The sequence below is a fragment of the Chroicocephalus ridibundus genome, chromosome 12 (genome assembly GCF_963924245.1).
Source record: "Chroicocephalus ridibundus chromosome 12, bChrRid1.1, whole genome shotgun sequence".
In the NCBI taxonomy this organism is placed as follows: domain Eukaryota; kingdom Metazoa; phylum Chordata; class Aves; order Charadriiformes; family Laridae; genus Chroicocephalus; species Chroicocephalus ridibundus.
The window spans coordinates 2655286-2681173 of NC_086295.1; the positions used below are offsets into that span (position 1 = coordinate 2655286).

A 25888-nucleotide genomic window follows, 5' to 3' on the forward strand; every position below is an offset into this window, starting at 1 on the left:
TTTTTTTTATTCCTAGTTTTGGATCTCAGTGGGAAATTCAGAAGCACTAAAACACCAAGTTAAAAAAAAAGCTTATAAACCTCAAATCAGATTCTGGTTTTGTTTAGATTTAGTATCTCTTCATCCCTGATGAAGAGATAAGTAGATTCTTATTCTATCCAAACCAATTTCCTACTAACTATGGACTGATCCCTAGCCTGCTTTTCTTTGAAAAAAATCAAACCTAAATGTAATTACAGGAGTAGAAGACAGCTATTTTAACTGGAAAACATGGACGCTATTGTGGTTTTATTTTTGGCTTTTGCCTCTTGCAAATGCAAAGAGGGCTCGGTTGCCATTTATTCAGGCTGCCTTTAAAAAAAGCCAAAAGAGCCTCCGTCCCCGGTGACCTTGCTCAGCACGCTCCAGATGTAACTGATTTTGCGGTTACGTTACAAGCCCCATTGACACCACTGTGAGTACAATGATTGGTGACGCACGAGCCAAGCCAGAAAAGGAAAAGCCAAGTTGTATCATCACTGCAGAGCGACCATAGGCTTCAAAAAGTTTAAGAAAACCCGTTCTGTGCAAGCGGAGAGACCTGCTGAAACCCGGAGCTCCCAAGGAGGACAAGAGCCAACATCTCCAACCGGGTAGTGGTGTCTCCGCTCTGTCCTGGCTGCCATCCCCCAAAATTGTACAAGGCAGGGCTTTCCCCATCTGCAACGTTATTTCAGACACGGGTACAAATTTCCAGGGGTAGGAAACAAGGGCAGGTCAAGGCTCCCTGCCCACGGGCACCCCGGGGTGCTGCCCTGCTCTCCCAACCGCGCGACTGCAGGGGATGGGGCAGACGCGGCCCTTCCCTCCCCAGGTTTCCTGCCATTAGCTCTGCGAAGATAACACGGGCTCCGAAAGGGGGGTGCCCAGGGCACCCCACGCAGGAGGGGAGAGGACGCAACATGAGGACCAATTCCGCATCTTTGGCTAAAGGTAAGGGCAAGCAGCAATGTCAAAGTCAGTAGCCTCAGAGCAGAGCCCATCCGAGAAGGAGCACCGTAATTAAAACTTGCTTCTCGGAAATGAGTTATCCATTATGAATATTTTAAATTGCTAAATCCTTTCTAATCATGTTTTAATATGAGGCAAAGCCGCATGATTTAAAAGCAAAGCTCAAGCCACTGCCAATCACTCCTGGGCACGTAGCAAAGCAGGAATACTGATGAGACCAACTTTCCTGCAGGGAGAGATACTTCTGGAACAGCTTTGCTGGGTCCTCAGCCTCCCCCAGGGGAAGCTGTGTGGCCTTTCATGCTTTGGGACTTTCTGGGGAGCCACAGCAGGTACAGTGACCCTGACTGTAGAGCACGGGGCCAAGCTGGCACACACGGCTCGTGCTCGTGGACCCTCTTCTGTGGATTCAAGGCTGGATTTAGGAGCAAGCTCTGCAACGTACCAAGAGAGAAATGCATCCAGGAACAACAGGAGAAACGACAGTGTGTATTTATCACTTGGTCCTGCCAAAGGAAGTCAACATGTTTAGCTACATCTGAGTGCTAAGACAATCCCAAATCTTGCCTTGTTATTATATTTGTATTACTGAATACCAAAATGGTATATGCACATTATATCCATGATGACATAATAGGTTTTAAATGCTGCAGGACAGCAGAAAAACCAGCTTACACCCTTCCATGGGAATTCCCATGGAGTGAAGCTCAAACACCACCGTTATTCCTGAGTGCCCACTCATTAGCCATCACCTTCTGAGGAAGCCCTCTGCTGCTGCTTGCTGCTGAGGCATTAGTAATCAGGGAGGAAAGATGTCAAGGTCAGGCTCAGGGGTGACAGTCACCCTGCAGTCCCCATCCCTGCTCTCTCGTGGTGGTGGCCCTGCCATTGACCGAGCACCGCAGCGCAGGAATGTGCTCCCACAAAGCAAACAAAGGTGGATCTGAATAAACTGCCTCCCCAAAAGGCCGCTTCATGGTGCCCTTTGAGCAGCAGCTTCCCCGTTTTCCGTTTATGCCTGGAGATCCCTACGCACACGCACAGCATGTCTGTGACTGCCTCCATCACGCTCGGGGTAAATGATTAACACCGCCCATTCCACCTTGCCGCTCACCTTAGTCCTCCTGCAGGGGTGGTGTCTCCAGCACCATTTCCTACCCCTGCTGGCTAAGACCATATCACTAAAAGCAGCAGAACCCCCCCCTCCAGCCGGGGGTTATAGCGGGCTCCTGCGGCTAAACGCCCCTCATTTCCATTCATTTCACGAGCCAGAGCTATTCTTCTTTATTACAAGCAAGGAGTGAACAGATGGGAAGAATGATACCAACACCTGAAACAACAGCCACATTAGGGCTCCGCTCCGCGTCCCGTCTGTGCCCACCTCTCCTTTCCTCCCATTCAATCCTTTGGGCAGTCCCGCAGGAGGGTCATTCCCGTGCCTTGCCCTGGGATCAAGGGAAAAGCGAGCACAGGTGAGACTGGGACAAGGGCTGGAAGCTTCCACCAGTGTTTGCTTTAAGCCATTTGCTTGGTTTGGAGTGAAAAAAAAACAACAAACAATAAGAGGCATTCTTACTTTACTTTTTTCTACCCATCCTTTCCCCAATGTGTGCTCTTACTCGCACTCATCCCCGAGGTGAGGGCTCCCAAAGCTTTCACAGGCACGAAGCTGTTGGTTTTGCCCCCAAGGCAAGACAGACTCTTCTACTTGAACGACAAAATTTCCCCACTTTCTCCTGTTGTCTTCTGGCTCATCAGAAAATGTAAATAGCATCCTGTTAACAAGGTTAAATGCTTGTAAGGGAGACCAAATCAGCACTGATACCTTGCACCAGCTGAGGAATTGGCCCTGGAGGCAGCTCTGACTCCAACTTTTTCGACCACCACAATAGTCAAGGTCTGCTCTTGGCCATGTTTATCGCTGCTGGGGAAAGGCTTGCTAGAAAATCTTTCTTTAAATTCCAATACTAATGCATTTCCCAATGGCATTAAAGACAGCCGGCAAGAACAGGGAAAAAGCTGGGGAATGCTGACAGTCCCGGAGGTGTTACAGCACTGTAGATAAAGCCACTTTTTGCCAAGTTTTACCATAACGACAATCCCTGACTGCTCCTCTTCTTTCCTTCCAACACCTACTGTATCCATGATGCGTTATCTGTGGTGGTACTCCTGGGTAGAAATTTTACTGAAACATGGGACCAGTGAAGACAACAGGATATTGGAGTAAACTCCCTTTAACAAGAGCCTTTTTGGTATGTGCTACTTCTCACCAAGCTTCCCCCAGAGGAAGAGCTTCCTTGAAATAAAAACACTTTGCAAGAACAGTTACTGCTCCTCATTAAGTGTCTTTTGGGTTATTCAATGCAAATTTGATGCCGAACAGGAGAGGTTCTTGGAGACATCACCTCCTACCAACCCCTGGCCACAAAGCTTTCTCTGAGAAGGGCCACCTGATGTGATGAAAGGAGCGGTGCTGTTTGTTTGCTTCTCCCGTGCATACAATGGTGAGATTGAATATTCAGCTCTGGTTTAGCTGCTGCACAAGTAAATAGCCTGGACACTCAATTACCGCAGCACATTGACCTGGAAAGCAACATGAGCTGTTCTCCTGGCTGGTACACAACCAACTTAGCAATAAAAGGCACTGGAGAGGAGCAGGGAAGCAGCAGTGAATTTGCCTCTCTGCACCACCAAGCACTTCCAGAGCGCTCAAAAACCAGCAACAGAGCCCCTACCCCCCCTCAAGCACTGCTGTACCTGGCTCACAGCCTTGCTTCCCCCTTCTTTCCAGGAAAACACCTCTTGGATCCACACACTACTTCATGGACTTGCCAACCACCAGGACCAAGGCAGGGAAATGTGGTGTCCCCATCCTCTTATACATGGGGCATGTCCCACAGCTGGCGTAGATCAGCCTAACCGGTGGCTTTGGGGCAGGGCTTCACCTGGGGGCTGTGTGTCCCCACGCTTGTGCGGAGGAAGAGCCAGCCCGGCTGCCAGCCGGGTGGTGTTTGCTGTTCCAGCAGAGCCCGGGCGGCAGCTGAGCTCCCACACAAGTTGTGCCGAAGACTTCTGTGCTCAACGCAGAAAAAAATGATGGCTTTCTGTGCTCCGACATAAAAGTGACACCCCATTAGGGAGTCCGGGGCTTCGGGGCTCCCAGCAGAAACTAAACCACAACTTTTCCATTTTCCATGCAGAAATCAAAAAGAAAGAAACTTTTTTTTTTTTTCCAGAAAGCAACTTCTTGGGTGAGCAATGATTTTATTGTGCTATTAATATGATCATAAACAAGAACAACATTTGTTTATAGGCTCAAGTGCTTCATTACTCACTCGCTGACTTGGTAAAAATCACCGTGGCATCAGTATAAAGTGCAAAATGGAACCTATCGTTGTAGTCATGTTGTAAAATCATTTGGGCAGGTGACCTTTGAACAAAGGCAATTGATAGCTCCGAGGCAGCTGTACAACAGTAAAGATAATAGTTGTCCACAAGCCCCCAGACCTGTAAGAGGGCAAATACAGACCGTGCCTGGGAAGGGGAGAGAGCACCTGGGGGACTGAGAAAGGTTTGGGAAAGAGGAGGAAAAGTTGATTTCTGAAGTGTATCTGCGAATCAGCTTTGTTTGGGGCTGGGGCAGGGAGTGATGGCGATGGTGCTGTCAGCACAGCCTCGGCAGGGGCCGGCCAAAGGCAGCTCCTGCCCGCTGGCTGGGGCGGCATGGGACGGGACAATGGGCGCCATGTGGGAAAACCATAATCTCCAGATCAGTGCGGGGTCTGGTTCTCCCGGACCTCAGTTTTGGATCCAATCTCCTCCGTTTCTCCATTCAAACACCTGCAAGCGCATGGGCTGAGCTGGGCTGTGCAACCAGGTGCCCGGAGGCTGCTGGGCAGGATTGAGGATGTAGCACCAGCTGGGAAGACCCAAACTTTCCTGTGCTTATTGTTCACATCTATTGGGGCAAATGCTCCTCTTTGCCATGTAAAGAGGGGTAAAAAGGGATGTGGACCCCCTCAGGGAGGTCTTCAAATTGGCAGGTTGAGAAGGAAATGACTGGAAGGCGCATGGGTCATAGAATCATAGAATTGCCCAGGTTGGGAGGGACCTTTCAGATCATCTAGTCCAACCATCAACCTAACTCTGACAAAACCCGTCACTAAACCATATCACTAAGTACATCCAGGTCCCCCTGGATGTGGCTGCTGCAAGGCTGGGACCTGCACAGGGTGAGGTCCCCGGGGTGCTGGCTCCTCTGGGGGTGCAAGGACCGGGAGGAAAGGAAGCCTCCCCTCTCCGGCAGGGCTGTGCGGGCGGCGCTGCCTCTCCTGTTAGACCAGGAGACAGAGGTCTGCGGGGATGGATCCTGCCTTGGGGATGGGAGGGAAAGATTGGAAGACACCCCCGAGAAATGAAAAACCAGCGTTGTGGATGATGCCGTCCAGCGAGTGCAGGGAGCGAGCAGGAAGGAAAAATTAGACATGTCCCGGTTGTTTCACTTCTTGTCCTCGTTTCGTCAGCCACCAGCCCCCGGAGCATCCCGACGCCCGGTCGACGGTTACCAACAGGCAATAAATAAAACCGCTGGAGCCACTGGTGTCAACATCTTGGCATTGTTTGGGTCTTCTTGTTTGCCTTTAAAATAACTCTCCCCCTCGGGGTCACGCAGACGAAAAAGCGAGGACCCCCTGCCATCGTCCATAGAAATCATCTTGCCACGACTTGTGTTGTGCTGCCTTTTTTTTTTTTTGCCTGCGAAGCTTGGGGTTTGGGGAGCTGCCCGGGAGCGTTACTCACGCTACGCCCAGGGCTCCTGCTCCCTCCTGCCCGCCCGTGTCCCGACACGTCACCTCGGGCGCCTGCAGGTCGCCTGAGCCCGGGCCACATCACCCATTGTCCTGACTCCCAGAGGCACAGTTTGGGCTGGATTTGGGGACGGTGTCACCCTGCCGGCCCCGTGCTGCTGGCTTATCTGCTGCATGGCCGTGCCTGGCTCTGCGGAGGATGTTGGCAGGCCACAGAGTGGAAAAACAAACAGCGGAGACGTGGATCCGTGGTGAGAGCCCGGCCATGCAAACACGGTGTGCCACTGCCCAGCCCGGTGCCGGAGGGATACCCCTGCCCCGGCGCTGCAGCCTGGTGTGATGCGAGCTGCTAATGAAGCTCTGGAGGCACAAGAAATACTCCTCTAAAGACAGTTTTCATCCATGGGCTTTGATAAAAGGGTGGCTTGAAAGCCCCCCATGCCCACACAGGGCTATGTTGAGGGACCAGCCTCTGCGCTATGGCAGCACTGGAGGGGAGCGACGCTCCCCAGCGCCTGCAGCATCTCCTTTCCTCCAGCAAGGGTTGCACGGTGGAAAGCATCGTCCTCCATCTCAGCTGAACTGCGACTTGATGTCAGATTCACTCTCCCTCATCATCTTTAGCCTATTGTTTATAATAAAAATCAAGCGATCCATCTCTTCTGACAAGAGGAAGAGTTGCTCCAGGAAGCCCTGGACAGGTCAACTTCTATATTAAGGAACTATTACTTGACGGCTTCCTGGCCATAAATAGCCGTCCAGCCAGGCTGGGGATTTTATTTAGAAATAACAAATACAACAGGCCATAGAAGTAACTTCATGACCTTGCTCCCCCTCTGCTTCCCACCCATCTCCTCTCCTCGGTATGGTCTTCTCCTCACCACCAGGCTCCTCGGGAGCTTCGGGACCCCCTTGCATGCCCCCAGCAGAGCGTTATCTCCCCATCGCCCACCTCTCCGAGAAGCTGTGGAAACGTGCTGTTGCCAGCTTTGGGGTTTTGCATCACTGATGATCTTTTGCTACAGCTCAGCTCCAAGACATTATTTTGTACTTGGCTTTTCTTAAAATAATTTACAATGAATCTTTGCCCTGAATGGCTGAAAGCTGGAAATCCTCCATTCAAAACATCCCCCAAACTGGATGCAAACAAATATACCTCCAACACATCCTTTATTTTTCAGTCCCTCGAACCTTTCTCTTAACTTTTGGAGGACTAACTTCTGATTTTCTAATGCCCAGAGTCGGCAATATCAAAACCAATCACGAAATACAAAAGAAAAACCAGTATTTCAGTATTTTTTTTTATTATTGGGAGGTTTTGGCCATTTTTGTCATGTGGTTTGCCTAAAATAATAATAATAAAAAAAAAATCTTTGTTTGGAGCTGGAAAGGGAAGAGCAGCGTGTTTATTTCACGTATGACTCATCAGCCCAGTGCTGAGACGCTAACCGCTTCAGAAGCTAACACTCTACAGAGAGATGATCGTTTTTAATATAAAACAGTAAATGTTTAAAACAACCGTTGCTTTTTTTTTTCCCCCCCCTCTCTTTTCATCCTGTGGTGGCCAATAAAACATAAGAGAGGCCACGCAGTTTACATTTTAATAAAATTAAGTTATTTGGTGCCATGTTATTACAGTCTTTATTGGAAAGTGGAATAAATTGCACACAGAGGAGTCATAGGAGGGAGAAATCACTGCGAATAAACATAGATTCTGGGATGCATTTATTTGCTGGTTTCGTCTCAAAGGAGGAAGGCTTTCCTCAGGAAAACGGAGGCAGCGCCGGGGCCCTGGCCTCGGGGAGGCAACCCTGGGTCGCTCCGGCCCAGGATGAGCTTTTTTGGGGAGCCGGTGCCACAGCGGGGCCACCCCGGCCCCCTCCAGCCAGCGTTTTCCAATGCGCATCCTCCAAGAGAAACCCGTCCTGCGGCCGCGGCGCCACTCCCCGCAGTCTCGAGGCGCTGGGGCAGCCCGTCCTCCTGCCCCTCCGCCGGCCGCGGGGCCAGCCGAAAACGTTGGTCCCCAGGCTTTTTGCTGGAGGTTGGGGGTTTCTAGGCGAGCGCCAGGGCGCACCAGGAGTCCTGCCGGAGCGGCACGCTCAGCCCGGGCTGTGGGGCCATGGTGGTGGGGGAGAAGGTGTAGTCCTCGGGCTCGAATTTGAACTCGCCGGGGCCGCCGGCCAGCGCCTCGTCCGACTGGCTCTGTGCCTGGGAAGGAGGAAGGGAAGAAGAAAGTCATTAGAAAGCCTGTTATTAGCCAACGGGTCACTCTGCCCCTTGGCATAACGCGGTGGTAGGGCTAGGATGGGTTATGAACAGGGTGGGTTATCCCTGATGCTACGGCTGCCCTTCGGAGCCGGGCAGAAAAGGTGCTCCATCCCCAGCAAGCACAAGGACCAAGCGGGGAGGAGGCATCCCAGGGCCCATCTGCACTTATTTATTGACTAAACATGTCCAGTTTGGAGATCTCTAGGCGCGTGTATATTTTTTAAGAGCGCAGCACAAATCAGATTTATCAGTTTCAGCCAAAAAAACCCCCCACATTCCCCCTCCCCTCCCCGGCTCCTTCCCCCATACGGCACAGCTGGCGCCGCGCCAGGTGCTCGGGTGCTGGAGCTGAGCTTCCCTTCCATCCACACATGGCCAGCTCGGGGGCGGGGGGGGGCTTTGATCCAGCCTAGAGATAGCGCTGGGTCCCAAAATTTTGATGCGCATGTTGATTTAGAGCCACTTTTTCCTTCGCCAAGACAAAATAGCAACCCGCCCCAAAGAAATGCTCGGGGCAGAAGCAATCTGAGGTCTCTGACAGCATTACAGCTCTGGGAGCGCTGAGCACCTCAGGGCTATAAAGTGCAGATAACGTATGCCCAGGGAGCCTTTTCTTGAGAGGTACAGAGGTTTCCACCGTGGGCTGATCCCACCGACTCGACAGGGTTGTAACTCCCAGGATTTCATGGCAGGAGTTGAGAATTAAACCCACCCCCACGCCAAAGCTGGTTCACCACCAATCACCTCCGTGGCAGCGGGGCTTGGACCTCCCAGTTCCCCACTGCAGGATGGAAGAGCCGATGGGGAGCCAACAGGCTGGAGCCCTTCTTGATACACAACATCTTGGCTCACGCTCCCTGCTTTCCTCAATCTGAGGCAGTCCATCAGGCTGGTGGCCCCCAGTGCAATGAAGCCTCCAGGCCTCATCAAGGTTCCCCAGGTGAGCGGCTACCAAGGCGTGTGGAGCATCCACCCCATCCATCCCTGTGCCTTACCTGGGACACCGACACGATGGTTTGTCCGGGATACTGCGAGGTCGTGCTGGGCTCTGACTTTAAAGTGACCGTGCTGTCTGAGTTCGTAATGGAAGAAGGGGAGTTAGTGACCGAAGTCGTAGACCCTGGAAGGCAATCGGTACAGGATGATGAAGCAACACGGGTGCAGATCTGCTCTTAAGGAAATTTATATTTCAATGGCTACCATGACATCTCATGGCATGACTTTACTGTTCCCTTTCTCCACCGCACCTCTGTCAGGGTAAGGCTTTGTATTTGGCTGCCAAGATGCTGATGGAGGAGGAGGAGGAGGAGGAGGAGGCGGAAGAGGAGCTCCCTTCCACAGCCTGGCAGTGCTGGTCCTGGTACAGGCTGGATGGGCTAATGCTGAATGCATCTTGGTACCTTTTCCTTGGCTCTAACACGCCGTTCCCAGCCCTGTTTTTTCCCATTACTCAATTTAGCCCAGATGTGCTTGAACACAAGGGCTACTGGGCTGGAGCCGGGTGCCCACAGCGCAGAGGAACCTCACGGGAACATGACAGCGGTGAGATTTCCCACCCAGCACCCTCCTTCCACGTGAGGTCTACGTATAAATACAGGCCCTACATCTAAAGCAATCACCAGGGAAAAAAAAAATCACAATATTATCTTCTAACGACCATAATTTCTTGCAGAAAACATGCTGAGGTGAATTATGCTCCAAGCCCCTGCGATGAATCACAGCAGCACCGTACCTGTTGAGGTTTTGCCTTTGGTAATGTTTTTAGGCTTCCTTTTCCTCGTCTGGATGCTTTCCTTTTTCATGGCCAGAGGTCGTGGTACCTTGACATCCATAAAGTTTGGAATCATTAATATTGTATTTTACTTAGCTCCTTCCCACACACGTGTTGCTCTTCTATTTACGTGCCGTAGCTCATGCAAAGCCCCTAAAGTCCTTGTCCTTCACTAAGTGCTATTTTTCTCTGCAACAGGCCTTGGCTGGAAGATGTATAAGGCTAACAGCTAAGGCTTTCCCACAAATTTTGTTTTTTCCTTTATTTCCTATTTTCCTTTTCCTGATTTATTAAGTGACCTTTATGACAGCACCCTATTAAATTACACTGACAGAATGAAAGCCTACATGGCTCAGAGGGGACGGTCATGGGACAAAGCGACTTTAACCTTTATGGCAGAAGTTTGAAGCAGCCTGTATGGAGGGATGAAGTCTCCTCTTTGGCTGATGGACACGTTACCAACAGTTCCCAGCCTCTGTGGATAACTGTTATCAGCCAGCCTCCGCGTGGACTCCTTAGCATCCTTCACACATTCTTAATTACCACCTCTAGAAGAAATACGCTCCTTATCTCCACTCTGTATATGGGGAGCTTCCACCTCCAGCTACTGGAGCCTGGTAAGCTTTCTTTTCGGGGAGTAGAATCATAGAATGTGTTGGGTTGGAAGGGACCTTTAAAGGCCATCTAGTCCAACCCCCCTGCAGTGAGCAGGGACATCTTCAACTAGATCAGGTTGCTTAGAGCCTCATCCAGCCTGGCCTTGAATGTCTCCAGGAATGGGGCCTCCACCACCTCTCTGGGCAACCTGTTCCAGTGCCTCACCACCCTCATTGGAAAGAACTTCATCCTAATGTCTAATCATTAAGAATAACTTGTCAAACAACCTAATTAAGAGCCACCCAATGACAAAAATCTGTCCTCTATGCATGTACCTCCTGAGAGTGTTCCAGTACCCCCTTAGCCTTGCTCTGGAGAACCTCAGTAGACTGAGCTTTTAACCGCGCAAGGAGACAGGACGGGGTTACGGCTCTTCTGGGTCCAGTCTGGAGGCTGGTCCTTCCAGACCTGATACCCTGGACCTGCTGGGTGGTGATCCCAGCACCCAAAGGGTCCCTCCCGGTGCGGACACACTCCTCACCCCATGGAGCTTCATGTACAAGCCGCAGGCGTTGCAGACGGGCTCCCCTTCGGCGTTCCTTCTCCAGAGGGTGGTATTGGTTGTGTGGCAGTTAGTGCAACATAGGCCAGCACGTCTAGATGAAGACTTAAAAACAAGCAAACAGACACATGAATGCACACATAGGAATGACTAATTGGGAAGTTTCCTTTCATATGAAAATAAAAACTCCAATTACATCAATTTCCTGGAAAATGTGAAACACACACGATAGCCGAATTTGGATCAAAGAAATTACATTCAAATGAAATCATTCCAATTTGCGAGTGCTTTTTTTATTGAGCTTGATAAACCTGGCAAATATCTTTGCAGGCCATTTCTCAAACTTCCAACAAATCTGCTGGAAGTGATCAGGACTTGGAGCACAGAGAACTTCCCTTCAGGAGATCCACTCAGATGGAGAAAGAGATGGAAAATGCCAGCCAGGCTTTAAGCGCATGAAGAAAACTCCTCATGCTTTCAGTGAACTCTCCTGTTTTTTCTGCACTCAGAACTACCACTAAAGTTAGCAACATCCCAATCAATCTCTGGTTTAAGACAACTGGAATCAATTGGCTGAACTGAGCAGAACCAAACTGAACTGGCCCACGATGGGACCAGGGAGGTTGTTCTTCGCACGTCTCGCAGACAATCTGTTCTCTTACAGGCTGCAGAAACACCGTGAAAACATTAATTAATGACATATTTTGTGAGTGCGGTGATTGCTGGCTCTGAAACATTAATACTTCCAAGTGGAGAAGGAAAATATTCTGGCAGAAGCAGCAAACTTATTTCTGACAACTGTACACCAAGCCACTGGAAAATTCTATATACAGACTTGTCAGCTCATTTGAAAAGTCTCTTAACACTAGGTATTGAAACTATTTTAATAAAAGCCTTCGCTAAGTATAAGATGACAGTGACATAAGTAATATCACAGGCTCTCCACATTCAGGTGTTCGAATACGTTCTTCAGCCTTGAGAAAAATCACTTTGATTCCTCCCAAAGGCAGACGATAGGTGATGGGGGCTATAAAGAACTCCCTGTTTGTTTATTCTTCCATTATTGCTTGATATCACGACCGAGCAATATGACGAATGAAGTGGGAAGAGCAGGAATAAAAATGAAATGTTTTTACAAGGTTAGCAGTCAAATAAAGACCAGCTTTGAGCTTCAAGAGACACAAGTGACATGCCCAACCTTTGATTCACTCGTTGCTCAGCAAAGAGGTCTCGGCAACTATTTGCAAATAGCCGTATTGCTTTGGAAATTATTTAGCTTTCAAGAAATAACCAGGCAAAAATAATAATACACGGAGGTGTGAGCTGACAGGCCTGGCACAGAGGAGGGGACAGCAATCCTCGTCCCTAATATGGGACATGGTGTCACAGCAAGATCCCGGAGCAGGCACAGAGCTTCCCCAAAGCCTTTCCTTTGCCGGGGCTGTGCCGTTCATCCCTGCAGTCAGGAGGGACCCCAGCCCCGACAGAGCAGAGGGAGGCGCCGAGCACCCGATGGGTGCAAGGGCCCTGAGGTCCTGCCGTGGGTGCGGAGGGGAATTTGGAGGCTCTTAGCCCTGGGGTAACTGTGCCCAGCGTGGGTCGGTTACATCTGTCATCGCGTGCGGATGGAGGAAGGCCAACGCAAAGCCCTTTGGAAAGCCCCAAGATTTCTGGGCCATGGCAGGTCCCTGGGAGCGAGGGACACGCTGTCCTACAACGCTTCGTCTGCGGCTTGTGTGTACCTTCTGCATCGCCTGCACATCACTCCGTGGGCTGCCTCCTCCTCCTCGCACAGCCAGGGAGAGCAGAAACCATCCTCCATGACTAAATACTACAACTTAAACCCCAGAAACCCCAGGAGAACCTGGCCCTGCACCACAACCTGCCAGCTTAGCAAGAAAGAGACAGTCAAGGCTACTGTTGCTCACTGAAGGACGAGGGTACAATACGTTATTGCTGGTTTCCCAGCAGTTCCCTTAAAAGAAAACGCATTTCTGCCTGCCTCCACCCGGCTGCCTTTGTACCATTCTGACCTTGTCTAGGAAGTTGTTGACTTCAACATTGTGCTCCAGCGTTTATTTATACAAATGCAGCATACACTCAAACAAAAACTCCTCACGGACTGGGCTTGACAGCCAAGTGCTGCTGATAAGCTCAAGGAACGGTGAGTTGGTGCCTATGGAATCAACCGTGTGTGAGCGCTGCTTGGAGAGCCCGAAAAATTCAGAGCCAGTGGGGCAGGTCCTTCCAAGGGAGCCCAAAGCCGTCAGAGACTTTGCTTCACCTCCTTTTCAAAGGCAGAAATGAAACCACAGGGTTTCACAGGAATAAAAAAGAAGACTCTGAACCCCCAGATTTAATCAACGCTTCTCTGTCCCCCTTGACCGCAGGACGGAGGGGACCTGGTGTGGGCAGGAAAGAGGTTGCAGCGAGGTGTGATGAGATACCCGTGCTCAGCTCCCGAAAGCGGGCAGACCCAAGGCTCAGAGCCAAAGGCAGCAGCATCCTCTGAGATTTGCCTTTGTTACCACGGCTCTGGGCAAACCGGCACCTTGGAGGACGAGGGAGCAGCAGGAACTGACGGCCAGGAGAAAGCCAAGGCACACGCCATGAACGCTGCATGGCATTAGATTGTCCCAGCGCCATGATGAGTCCCATCTCCACCTTCCCCCAAAGCGTCACCAAACCCACTCTGCATTGCAAACTGTAAAAAAGGACAGGCTGAAAAAATACCCCCTGAGCCAAACCAGCAAAAACTCAACTCCAGGTTAGTCCTGCCCCTGAGGATGGCGTGGGGGCTGCCGAGCGCCCATGGGGCTGCCCTCCGTGCCCCACTCCGAACACGGGGCCATCACACGCCCAAGGATGGAGCCATCCACCTCCACCGCCTGCTCCCGGCCCGTAAACGTGAGCTGGCTTTTAGGACTGGGTCTAAGGTATCATCCCGTGAAACGCACCAAGAAGCTTTGGCTAGAGAAGATACTGCCTAAAATAAAGGGCTGCTTCCACCCTGCCTTAGGATAAATCCTTTCTGCTGAAAGCCACAATGCTTTGAGTCCAGACGCAGGCCATAGCAAAACGGCTGTCCCTGCTGTGTAGAGCACGTTGCCCTTATCTCAAAAAAAGAAATAAAAAATGAACTGGAAACTACACTGCTATTGCTCGCCCTCTCCCACGCACGAGCAAGCTGAGCGCTACCGAGCTGCAGGACGCCATTCCCGCAGCGTTATCTGGGCCACGACGCGTTCTCCGGGGCTTTCAGCGGGACTTTGCTTTGTGAAAACACAAGTCGGAATAACTCCCAGCACAGCGTCTACTTACAGAACAAAGGTCGTAACGTAAAGGACAAAAGCAACCATTTTTTCCTCCCCGTGTCTGTATTTCACCGCGTTGTGAAACAGCCGATTTCATCGTTCCTAGAGTCACTGCCTTCACCGCTCTGCTCCCACCCGGCGTATGCGGGTGAGGTTGTGAGCAGGGGAAACATCCCCCGCCACGGGAAACACTCGGGGGAGGAACATCCCAAGCCCCAGGGGTGCGGGTCGCTCCCTCGGCGGTGGATTTGCAGACTACGCCTGGCACCCTCTTGCCCGTCATCAGTGGATCCCCCTTCCTCCGACGGGGCAGAACTTGTTGCAACATGACATTTCAAACCCTTGGGAACACCCGAGATTTTGCAATGTTTCATTCCAAAGTCAGGATGAAAAGTCAAAACTGCAGCCGCTTTTCTACGCCATAAAACAAAATCCCCTCAGGTATTTCAACCTTACTGAAACGTTTCCCCTGGATAAGAATCAGCTCTTTCCCTTGGGCTTTATCATTATTGCATTGGTAGCCAAAATAACAATAAAAAAGGTTGGAAGTGCTTTGAGAATTCCCGGCGAAGATTTGCTCGTCCCCGGGAAACGGTCTCGATTCTGCAAACAAGTTTTCTCCACTGGAAAACGTTGTCGAAATGTTTGCCGAAAAATGCCTCGCGTGTGGGGCTCCGCCAGCAGAGAGAGAGAGGCGCAGGCAGGGAGCGCGGGGTCCCGTGGGCGGCGGGCGCAGGCCAGGCAAGGCTGGCTCCCTTCCCACGCGCCCGGATAAAATACCAAAGAGCCGCGAGACCTCTCCGATTCCTTTGGGGGAAAAGCTGTTAAAAAAAAAAAAGCAAAACCCCCTGGAACTTCACCCAGTGCCACATTTTGATCCCAGTCCGAAATCGGAGTTGGATTTAAACTGGTTTGCCCCGATCTCTCTCTGCACGGAGCGTATTTACTCCGAAACATTCAGCAACGTAACTCGGGAGATTTGCGGCACAGCAGCGACCAGAGCCTGCTGCCGGGGTGCAGACTTAGTGTCGTTACGTTAAAGGAGACCAGGAGGGTCTTGGTCAGACAGGCAAATCCCATCGGATCACGCTAAATGTTTCACAGAAATCTCTCGATTTTGATGCGATGAACAAAACAGGGTGATTTTCCACGGAGCCGCTGCTCGTTTCATTTTGCAAATCCAGAGCCACATTTCCGGCATCGGAATCAGAATGAAACATCTTGCTCAATCCCAGCTATTTTTTTTTTTGTTATTATTATTATTTTTATGGTTTTCTTACACAGAAACTTGTCACTGTTGGGTTATTGCTAATAATTTGTTTTGCAATGCTAAAAAATAACTGCGGGAATACACCCCGAGCGAAAGCAAAAGGAGCTCCCAGCTGTTCCCCAGCACAGCTCCGACAAACATCCTGTTTGTAATGACGGCTTCTGATGACAGGCTCTGAAACCAAAACTGTTACCACCAAATTTAAACATCCCAAAGCGACTCCACACACACACACACAAAAAAAAAAAAAAAAAAAAAAAAAAAAAAAGAAAAAGGAGGCGCCTTTCCTCTCTCACAGTGGGATCCCAATTGGAGGAAGCCCAATATCACGTAGGAGGGGAATTAATGCTTTAACCTGCAGAGAAACCGGGAACTACCAAGCCCCAAATCTCCAATTTAGGCAGTGGGGGAACTGGGCCTCATCCTGCTCCCATCGCGAGCAAACCCTCCTGGGCCAGCTCAGGATCAGCCCCGTCCCCCCTTCAAGTGCCCTGACTAGACCATGGGTGTCTGCATGAAGAACTAGGAAATAATAATAATGATAATGGTTACGATAATAATAATAATAATAATAATAGAATAAAAAGCAACATGCCCACTGCGAGAACGGCTCTGCACCACAACAAGCGGCTCCTGATGGTGCTGACGGCATTTTATTCGTGGGAGAACTGAGGGTCAAACAGGCCCTGACACAAGTACAGAGACCCCGAGAGCGCAGACACTGCAACAGCCCCCCAGCTCCTGCCCTCCAGCCCCCCCCCAGGGTGGAACGGGGCATCCCTACAGGGTGTCCCCCCCCTCTTACCAGCCTCTTCTGCGGCTTGAGCGGCCGGTTGATGCCGTTCATCTTGTGGTAGAGCCCGCAGGCGTTGCACAGGTAGTGCCCGGTGCCGTCCTTCCTCCAGAGCGGCGTGGACATGGCCCCGCAGTTCACGCACTCCCGGCCGTCCCCGGGGAACTCCTCCAGGTACTCTGGAAGAGAGACCCAAGGCATGAGGGTCAGCAGCCGTCCCCACCACACAGGGCCACCCAGGCCCACGGGGACCCTGTGGCAGAGGGTCCCTGGTCCTCTGTGCCCCACTATTCCGCTGCAAGGGACAATCCCTGCCCGGGGGGAGTTTACCTCCACCCTACAAAGTGGGGACTAAACCCCTTTATTCCTCCCACATCTTAATATTTTAGTATTTTGCTCAAAATCAGAATATCCCCCATCCCCACCCCAAAAGACCCCAAAGGGCTGAGCGTGGCTGGGGTCTCCCTGGGATGGGGACGGGCATCAGCGGGAGAAAGCTGGGTCATCCCTGCACCGGGCTGCAAAAATAAATATGGGGGCGTGGGGTGGTGGAGGGATGGGGTTCAAAACGTGGCGATTTTCCCGATTTCCATCAAGGCGCCTTTGTGGCTGCGCGGCTGGGGAAGGGCTCGGGGCTGCCCACGGAGCCACGCCGGGGCTGCCGCTCCGCTCGCCCCGGGGCTCCCCGGGAAAGCATCATCCGCCGCCCCAAACGGGGGCTTTTCCTCACTTTTCTCCCACCCCCCCCCCGAAAGCCCCGGGAAGAAGCCGCGGAGCCGCCCGCTCCGAGCACCGTCCCCGAGAGCGGCTCCGCGGCAAACGGGCAGCCGGGAGCAAACCCGAGGGTCCCCTCGATCGAGGGTCCGTCTCTTTCCCCCTCCCGCTTTTCGCTCTCTTTTTGAAATAAATTCCTCCGCCTGAAATGTTATTTTCTTTCGAAGAAAAATACGCTCTTTGGTTGGTTTTTTTACCTTCGATCGTCTTCCTAATTAATAATAAATTCATATTAATAAGGATCCGACGGAAAGACAAAGGAAAAAGAACAAAAATTTAAAAGGGGAAAACGGAAAATAAAAATAAAATGTAAAAAGGAAAAAAAGGAAAAAGTTGTAATAATTAATTAAATGTAAAAAAAAAAACAAACCAGAATAGCTTACGCTACTTAAGAGCGGTTTACACTATTCAAGAGCAAAAATAAACGGCAGAGACGATTATTCCGGATCCCAAAGCACCAAATTCAAAGCGCAGAAGAGATTTCCGCGCCATCACCTCCCTCGGCAGGAGCGGAGCGACCCTTTCCCGCACAGCGCAACGGATTTTCCCAGACAAAGAGAAAATCGTGGAAAGAAACGGCTGCCGAGAACCTCCGGCGCGGGAGGAAAAGCCGAGCCGGGGAGGCAGCTCGGTGGGGAGGGGGGCTGCTGCCCTGCTTTAACTTTGTTCTTGGGGTAAAGATAAGATAATTCGGTTCATCGCAGTGAAGATGATAACGCGGCTGAGATCTTGAAGTGGCTTTTAAAGGACGTTGCAAACCCCCGCCGGAGGAGGACGGTGAAATACCCCCCGGGGTTATAAACCCCGCGCAGGGAGAGTCCTTTTAAATCAAATCCCAAATTTTCTTTGCGCGGGGCTTGGTTGAAAAGGACCCTCCGGTGTGGATGGAAACGAATTGAAGTGGGGTTTATTGTTCAACGCCTGAGCGCGTTTCAGTGTCTCTCCAAAGGCCGCAGAGCGACGCAGCTGCGGACCTGTTTGGGCGAAGGCGAATTAGGAGACCGAGAGTCTGTTCAAATATAAACTAATTTACCACAATAAATTACTTAAAAGGGAGGGAGCTATAAATCTGCCCCGCTAATTTAAACACAAGGCTAAGTATTGAAGCGCAGGCACAAAGTCGATATTGTGGGAAGGAGATATCGAGGGGGTGGTGGTGGCGGGGGGGAAGGGGTTGAACGGCCTCTCCTCCTCTGTCCTGCGGCGGAATTGCTCTCCTTTGAAACGTGGTCTTTGCCCTTCGTGCCACACACACCCCCCCATACCCCACCTCCGTCCCCCACAGCCCCCGTGCCCGCACCATCTCTCCATCCCTGGATAAAATCATCCCCTCCTCTCCCGTCGGGGCTGGCAGCTCACCCCGGGGCCGGGGCCACCAACACGACCCCCGAGAGCCGGGAAACGACTCGGCGCCCGGAGGCGACGGTGAGGGGCTGACGGCGACCTACCGAAGGTGGACCTGCGGCCGGGCAAAGCCGCCTGCCTGGTCTGCAGGCTGTGCAGGACGCTGCTCTCAAAGTGTCCGGCCGTCCAGGAAGGCGGAATCTCGGGGGTCACGTAGGCGGGGTAGGGGCTGGAGTAGGACCCGTTAACGGAGCGCACCAAGGCGTTGCCGTACTGCTCCCGGCCCCCGCCGCCCAGCAGCAGGGACCCCTGGTAGGCGCCGTCGCGGCCCGGGGGGCTGCTGCCCGGCGGGCTGTGGGAGTAGGAGAAGCCCGACGGCGGGTGGGGGCTGCCGGCGTTGAAGGCGGCGGCCTCGCCGCCGCTCTGCCCCCAGCCCGGGGGGTTGGCGAGGTGGCTCTGGTGCGGCTCGCAGCCTTGCAGGTAGGGCAGCGTCTGGAGGACGGAGGGTACCCGGGTGGTGGGCACGTAGACGGGCGAGCCGGCCGACGAGTGGAGGAAGTTGCTGGAGTCGTGGGAATAAGCCGACTGGCCATGGTTGGGGGCGAGGGCCAGACCCTGATACATGTTCCGTCCTCGGCGGCGGCGGCGGCTGCTCAGGGCCCGGCCAGCTGCGCCCCGACGTTGCCGAGGGGCTCACTCAGAGGCACCTGGGGGGGGAGAACCGAGACCCGCGGGCTGAGACCCGGCAGAGCCCGGCCGGGGGCCCGCCGCACCCGCCGGCGCTTCCCGCGGCCAAAGCGCCTCTCCCCTGCCTCAAGCAGGGACTGAAATTTGTAATTATTATTATTATTATTTTTTCCTTTAAACTTTCCTCTGGTCAGCTCGTCCCGCGGGGGAAGCCCGTGGCGCCGGGCCGAGAGCAGCGGCGGAGCCACGGCGAGAAACAACCTCCGCGCAACGGGCAGCGGCCCCGCCGGCACCTTCCCACCGCCCGCCCGGCACTTCCACGGGCCGGGAAAAAACATTCTTTTCTTTGGCCTTTTTGAAATTTTTTCCCATTTTTAAATTTTCTTCCTTTTTCTTTTTTTTTCTTTTCTTTTTTTTTTTAAATTTTCTTTCTCCCCCCCCCCCAACGTATTTTCCTTCACGTTTTTTTATTTTTTTTTTCCAAGCCCCAGGCCTGGAGTGCGCCTCGGGGCCTTCACGGTGGGGAAGCGGCCGGGCCGGGCGGCAGCGGGTTCCCGGCAGCCCTGGGCAGCGGCCCCGCACCGGGGACATCCCCGGTGTCCCCCCCATTCACCAGCGGTGCCGCTTTCTTGTGAAAAAGCGCCCAAACCCTCAGCCGGGCCTCTCCGTGCGGCCGGAGGGCTCAAGCCGCGGAGCACCGCAAGAGCATCCCCCCGCATCCCCGGTTCCCTCCCCCCGCCTCGGGGCCGCTCCTCCCGCACAGGTACTCACATGGCAGCAGGCCGGGAGCGGAGCCGGGCATGGCCGGGTGGGCATGAAGCTGTGCTCAGACCATCCAGGGAAATCCCAGGAAAATAATAATAATAATAATAAAAAAAAAATAGAATAAAGTTTACGGAGTGGGGGGAGGAGGAGAAAAAAAAAACCCAAACAACCAGGCGGAGAGGGGCTGCCCTCCTCCGGTTTCCCCCCCTCCCGCCGCCGCCGTCCCCCGTGGGTGCGTCCCTGCTTGCGCCCGGCGGGGAAGTGGCGGCGGCGGCGGCGGCTCTGGCTCTTTACGGCGGGCCCCGGTGCGGCCCGGCCCACGTGACGGCCGGCGGGGTAGCCCCGGTCCCGGCCAGGATTGGGCGCCTCCCGACGCGGGGGGGGACACCATAAATCCCGCCGGCTCCGCTCCCGGCGCGGGGGGGGACGCGCTTACCGGCTTCCCACCGGAGCGGGGCCAGGATGCGGCCCCCGAGGGTGTCCCGCACCACCCCGCACCCTCTGACCGCCCCCCCCCCCCCCGCCCCGGCAAGGGTGGAGGTGTCCGCCTGCCCCCCCCGCCCCGGGGGGTGGCTCCCTCCTTTGCGGGCCTCGCTGCGTTTCTGGGGGTCGCTCCGACACCCCGGCGGGAGCCGATGCCCCCCCGACTCCCCGGTACACGCTGGGGAACACACAGAAAACTTCCCGGCGGGGGGGGTCGGATGGCAGGGGACATGGCAGCGGTGTTCTGCTCCGAGCGGGCGCTTCGGATCTGCTTTGCCATAAACGCCATCCTAACAGGGAAGGGGGGCGTCTCACCAGCCTGCCCCCCGGCCCGCGCTGCCTTTCTCAGCCTGCTCCGGGGAGCAGCGCTCCGGCCCTTCACCGTCCCGTCGGGGCCGCCGGGTCCCGGGGCTGTTCGGCTTGCGGGGGCTCTGCTGTTCCCCGGGGGGAGCCGCGGGGAGGGTCCTTCTCCCTGCAGCCCACCCCCCCACCTCCCGACCGAGCGGCTCTGGCCTTGCGACGGGGACAAAAGCCCTTTCCCCGCTTTTCCCCGTCGGCGCGACCCCGGGAAGGGGCGGCAGAGCGGGGAGGGAGCACGGAGCCCGCTTAGCCCGGGTTAATCTGGCCGATTTAACTCCCCCCGGTGCCCACCCGCCGTCGGGGCGAGGGAATAATTTCATCGTTGTCGGGTTTTGCTTGCGGGGGAAGTTTTGAGCCTTTGCCCCTAGGCGTCGGCTCTCTCCTCCTCAGAGAAAAAAAAAAGCCTCGTCGGGTCCCCTCGGCCGCTTGCTCCATCCGCGGGCAGACAGAGCTTCGCCGCCTGCAGGCCTCTACCGGCAGGATCAGGCCCTCCTCGGCCCCGGGAGCCCTCCCGTAGCCCCGCCGAGCGCTGCCCGCCGGAGGGGTCCCGGCGCCCGGGGGAGCCCGTCCAGCCCCGGCTCCGCAGGGAGCAGCGCTGCGGGAAGGGTGGGAAATTTCGTCTCCAAAATAAACTGGTGCAGGAATGCCAGCTATTTCCCTCGGAATAATGCAACGCAACTGGCTGGGGATGTATTTATTTGCTCGCGAAAGCGGCCGTTTACGGCTCGCGGGGTATCCCTGTGCCCGCAGAGCAAAAGAAAAAAAATTAAAAAACAAGGAAAAAAAAAAGATCAAAAAGAGCGTGGGGGAAAAAAAGGAAAAAAATAAAGGGAAAAAAAAGCGCTATAGCTATAGAAAAAATAACAAGCCGGGGAGGCTCCTGCTCAGCGAGCCCCGCGGCCGCACGGGCAGAAACGTCCCCGCGGAAAACCAGCCCCAACCCCTCGGTGGCTGCGGCTGAGCCACCGCCGGGGCTTCCTTCGTTTCGTTTCGGTTGTTAAAAGCGGGGCGAAGCCGTGGGGACGCGTGGGTTTCCAGGCTTTACAATATCAAGGTGTTACCCAACTGTGATTTATTCTATTTTTTTGTTTTGTTTTGTTTTTTTTTAAATTTTATGCGTGCGAACTGCCCGCTGCGGTCGCTCCTGGCGTTCAAATAAATGTGAAAACGTTGAAAGAAACGAAGCGCTGCCGAAATTCGGAGGGATTTACCCCGTGAGCACTTTCACACCGGAGGCAACCGCCGTGCGGGAAAACCTGACCGTGTCCGTGTTGCGTGTCCGTGTTCAGATCTACCCAGTTGTCGGGGGTGGGGGGGAGCGTTTAGCAGTTTTTCAACCCACTTTCTCCCCGCGGTAGCGTTAGCTCAGCTCCCGGCCGTGGCTCTCGCCCCACCGGGCGGCGGAGACGCGAGGCCGCGGCGAGGGGCGGCGGGTTCGGCGGGCGGCTCCTCCCGCCGCCGCGCACGGCAGCGCCCGCGGGCGCGGAGCAGCGCTGCGGGCAGGTGCTCCGACACCCCGGGTGGGTGGGTGGGGGGTTTCCACGGTGCTGTTATAGGTGAAGCGGGGAGGGAAGGTGCCAACGTGGCACCGGTGCCAGCGGCGATGTTCCCCTGCCCGCAGCCCTCGCACTGAAGTCACCCCGGGGTGCGGGACGCGGGGAGCCCGGGCTGTGCGGGCACCGTCCCGCGGGGACAGGCAGGGGGGCCCTGCCCCACCGAGGGCACCCCCGACGTGGCAGCTGGGCACAGGTCGCCGAGCATCTCTGTCCGGGACCCCGCTCACGGCGAGGATTAGATGGGCACAAAACCCCTAACACAAACACCGGGGCAGGTGACAGCCGGACCCCCGGAAGAGACCACAGACCCTCTCTTCCAGCCCCGTCCAGAGCCGGGGCAGGCGGGAAGGCTTCCCGGGAGAGGCCGGTGTCACCCCGGTGGCATCCGCCGGGAGCTTTGCCACCCGTGCCACATCCCTTACGGGGCTCACGGTCCGTTAGACGGGCTGGGTCGGACCTGGCGCTGCTCTTCCAGGGGGATACGGCTGCTTTTTTGCGGGATTGGGGGGGGATCCCCGTTCCCCGTCCTCCCCGTCCAGGCAGAGCCTGGCTCCGGCTGGGTCCCAGCGGGGTCGGTGCGGCTCGGCACGGCACGGCTCCCGGAGGGGGGGGCCTGACCCCTTCAGGTGAGGCTCCCCCGGGCCAGGACAGACTGGCCGGCGCCCCGGCCCCCCGGCCCTAATCCTGCTCCGGCTGATTTGTGAGTCCTGCGCGGGGGCGGACGCGTGGGAGAGTCCTGCGCGGTCCCCGAGGGGGGCTTTTACCTCCCTCCCTCTCCCCCCCTCCACAACGAAAACCAAGGGAAAAAAAGAAAAGGAAAGTGGAGGGAGGAGGGCAGAAGCGTACCCAGTCCTGCTGCACCGGGCAGGGGAGAGGAAAGGCGCACCCTGAGCAGGGAACCGCGGGTTCATGTTCCCCCTGGGTGCATCGGGAGGTGGCAATTAATTAAATACGTCCCCTTTCCTCCCTCTGCCTCCCACGGGCTGCAGCTTCCCCCCAACCCGGGGCTCAGAGGCGGCTCGCAGCCCGCTGCCCTCGGGGGTCCTGGGGATGGCGACCACCGACGCTAGAACGGAGCCCACCTCGGTGGCCCGCGGCGGGGCTCTGCCCCGGGCCGCCCCCAGCAGCCAGCACCGGGCCCGCTCCCAGCCGCCCCGCACCGAGTACCCCGCTGCAAAGGCAAACCCATCGAGTATTTCGCCCCTGCAGCCCTGGCGGGCGGCACCGGGCCCCTTCCCGGCTCTGCCCCCGGCTCCCAAACGAAGGACGAGCTGCCCGGGGGTACAGCTAGCTTTCCGGGGGCTGCTGCCCCTGGCCCGGCGGGCTGCGAACCGTGGGGATCGACGGGAGGGGACCGGCGGGGTCTGCATCCTGCGGTCCACACCCGTGGTCCCCATCCGCCGTCCCGCATCCCTCCATCCCCCCCCAGCCCCTTCCCACCCAGTCTCCGAGGGGCGGCTTGGCCCCTGCCCAGGGACCGGGCTCAGGTACCTGCTGCGGCCGGGGCAGCGCTGGAGAGAAGAGAGAAGCGACGGACACTGTCCGGGCGGGGGGTGGCCCCAGCCAGCGAGGGGCTGTGGGCACGGGCCGAGCTGCCCCAGCCCAGCCAGGCAGGGCCAGCGGGGTTTTGTGCCTGGAGGAGTGAGGGGATGCCAGAGGGCTGTGTCTCTAAAGGGTTAAATAAACAGTGGGCTCCGCCAAAAAATATTTATCTCCTGTTATATGCATGTGGCAGTGGCTCTCAGGAAAGGGGGCTGGTGGTGGGGGAAGTATTTAAAATCTTTCCCCCTCTTACTTTGAGATCCTGTTTTTTTCCTTAGTGCATAAGTTTTTCACTGGCACGGAAAATAAAAGAGGTCCCGTAGCGTTGATGTTGCCTGCTGTCCCCTACGGCCCGTTTTACGGGGATGCTTCAATCTCAGCCGTTCCTCCAGCTGCTCATGAGCCGACAACGGCTACAAAAATCACCCACTTTCTTCAATATTTAGAGGGTACAAAAGGCAGACTGTGATGTGTTGCCCACCTAAGATGGATAAGCTGGCACATGCCTCCTGAAAGTGCGCTTTGCTGGTGCAATTTGGGCCCCAATTGTTTAAAATTGGTTTTCCTGCCAGGCAGATATAACAGAAAGCTCCAAGTTTCAGAGCAGTCACGAAACCCTCAGGCTGACGGTGGCAGGGCCGGTGGGCACCGTCTGGGGCTGCAGCACCGGGGAGTACCCCGTGGGGGATGAATTGCTTCTTTTTTTGCATATAGGCAAACTGTAGTCTCCAAATTTATTTGATGCAGGGCACTCTCAGGGCTCCAATTTGCCCCAAGCCCAAAGGACAAGGGTATCCAGCCCAGGCAGGACGTCCAGCCCCAGGAGGGGCTCAGCACCTCGCAGGGGATGAGGATCCGACCCCTCCTGTGAGGTTCTCCAGGAGTTTTTCTGTGGGCAGGAGCATGCTGGAGCAGCCGGTGACTCAGGCTATGGCCAGGTGGGCACATTGCGGGACGCCTTGTGTATTCTCTTTCTTGTGCATGGAAACGCTTGTGGGGTTGAAGCCGGAGGGCACAGTGAGCCCCCAGCCAGGCAATGGGAGGCAGAAGTCTTCTGTACTGGGAAATGGAAATATTTCCCTGAATAAACTGGAGCCCGTCTGTGGTGACTGCCTGGTCCTGGCAGAGGCCAGCAGGCAAAGAGCTCGAAGGCGAAACCATGTCCAGAGCTTTTCCAGCTACGCAGGGTTTCCACCATGCTCCCCGCTGCCATTATGGGCAATAAATGGGGAAAGCGAAAAAAGGAAAAAAAAGGGGCTATTTTGGTATATTAACCTCCTTGTGGCCAGGTGAAAGGTTAAATTCACATGATTCATTGGCGGCTGAGAGACAGCACTTTGTTGCTAGGATTTTGGGGAATGCGGAGGGCTCCAGCGAAGGAGTCTCGCTAATCTTTAAGGGAGGGAGCCAGGCTCCTGTCTGACGGCTGCAGGCCCAGCAGCTCTGTGTTTCATTTCAGACTGTCACTCTCCTATCTCTCAGCTCACTCCCAGCTCCAGCTTGCTGCCAGATCTTGGGAACTGTTAACTCAGACAAATTTATAGATGGAAAAAGAACAGTTAGCCATTGTTCCTGGGGTGGGGGAGGGAGGAAAGCGAGGAGCTTCGGCCACCAAAGTCATGATGTAACGTGGTTGTTGCTTGGTTGGGAGAAACGTGCAAAGGATCTTGCTCTTCCCGTGCCAGAGAAGGAAATTGGGACCATTATGTTACTGCTAGATGTTGGGAGATGGGATGCTGGTGCCCAAGTCACTTGGAGAACTTTGCAGAGCGTTCCCATACGGTGGGATCTCCCAGCTGGACATCTCTGGGGTATGAGCTCATTTTTTTTTGTTTCAAAACCCGTGATATTGGGTGTTTTTCCTTAAAGCTTCAGACTCCGGAGTCATGAGATCTAATATCAACAGCAGTGTTCTCATAAACAGAGCGCCTCGCTATGTGGGCTGTGGAGAAGAAACTGGAAACGGCGAGATCTCAATGACTAAAAAAGAAAAATCCACCTGGT

The 25888-nt window shown here is 54.6% G+C and overlaps 1 protein-coding gene across 1 annotated transcript; it reads right to left on the reverse strand.

Moving 5' to 3' along the window:
• Positions 1 to 7083: 7083 nt before the first annotated feature.
• Positions 7084 to 20192, reverse strand: GATA5 (GATA binding protein 5). Its single transcript, XM_063350333.1, has 7 exons — positions 19950 to 20192; positions 18596 to 19198; positions 16386 to 16552; positions 10976 to 11101; positions 9799 to 9886; positions 9062 to 9186; positions 7084 to 8006 (listed from the first exon to the last, which is right to left on the reverse strand). The coding sequence occupies exons 2-7, from the start codon at positions 19113 to 19115 to the stop codon at positions 7851 to 7853; spliced, it is 1182 nt and encodes a 393-aa protein (XP_063206403.1). The 5' UTR covers positions 19116 to 19198; positions 19950 to 20192; the 3' UTR covers positions 7084 to 7850.
• Between the last annotated feature and the right edge of the window lie 5696 nt (positions 20193 to 25888).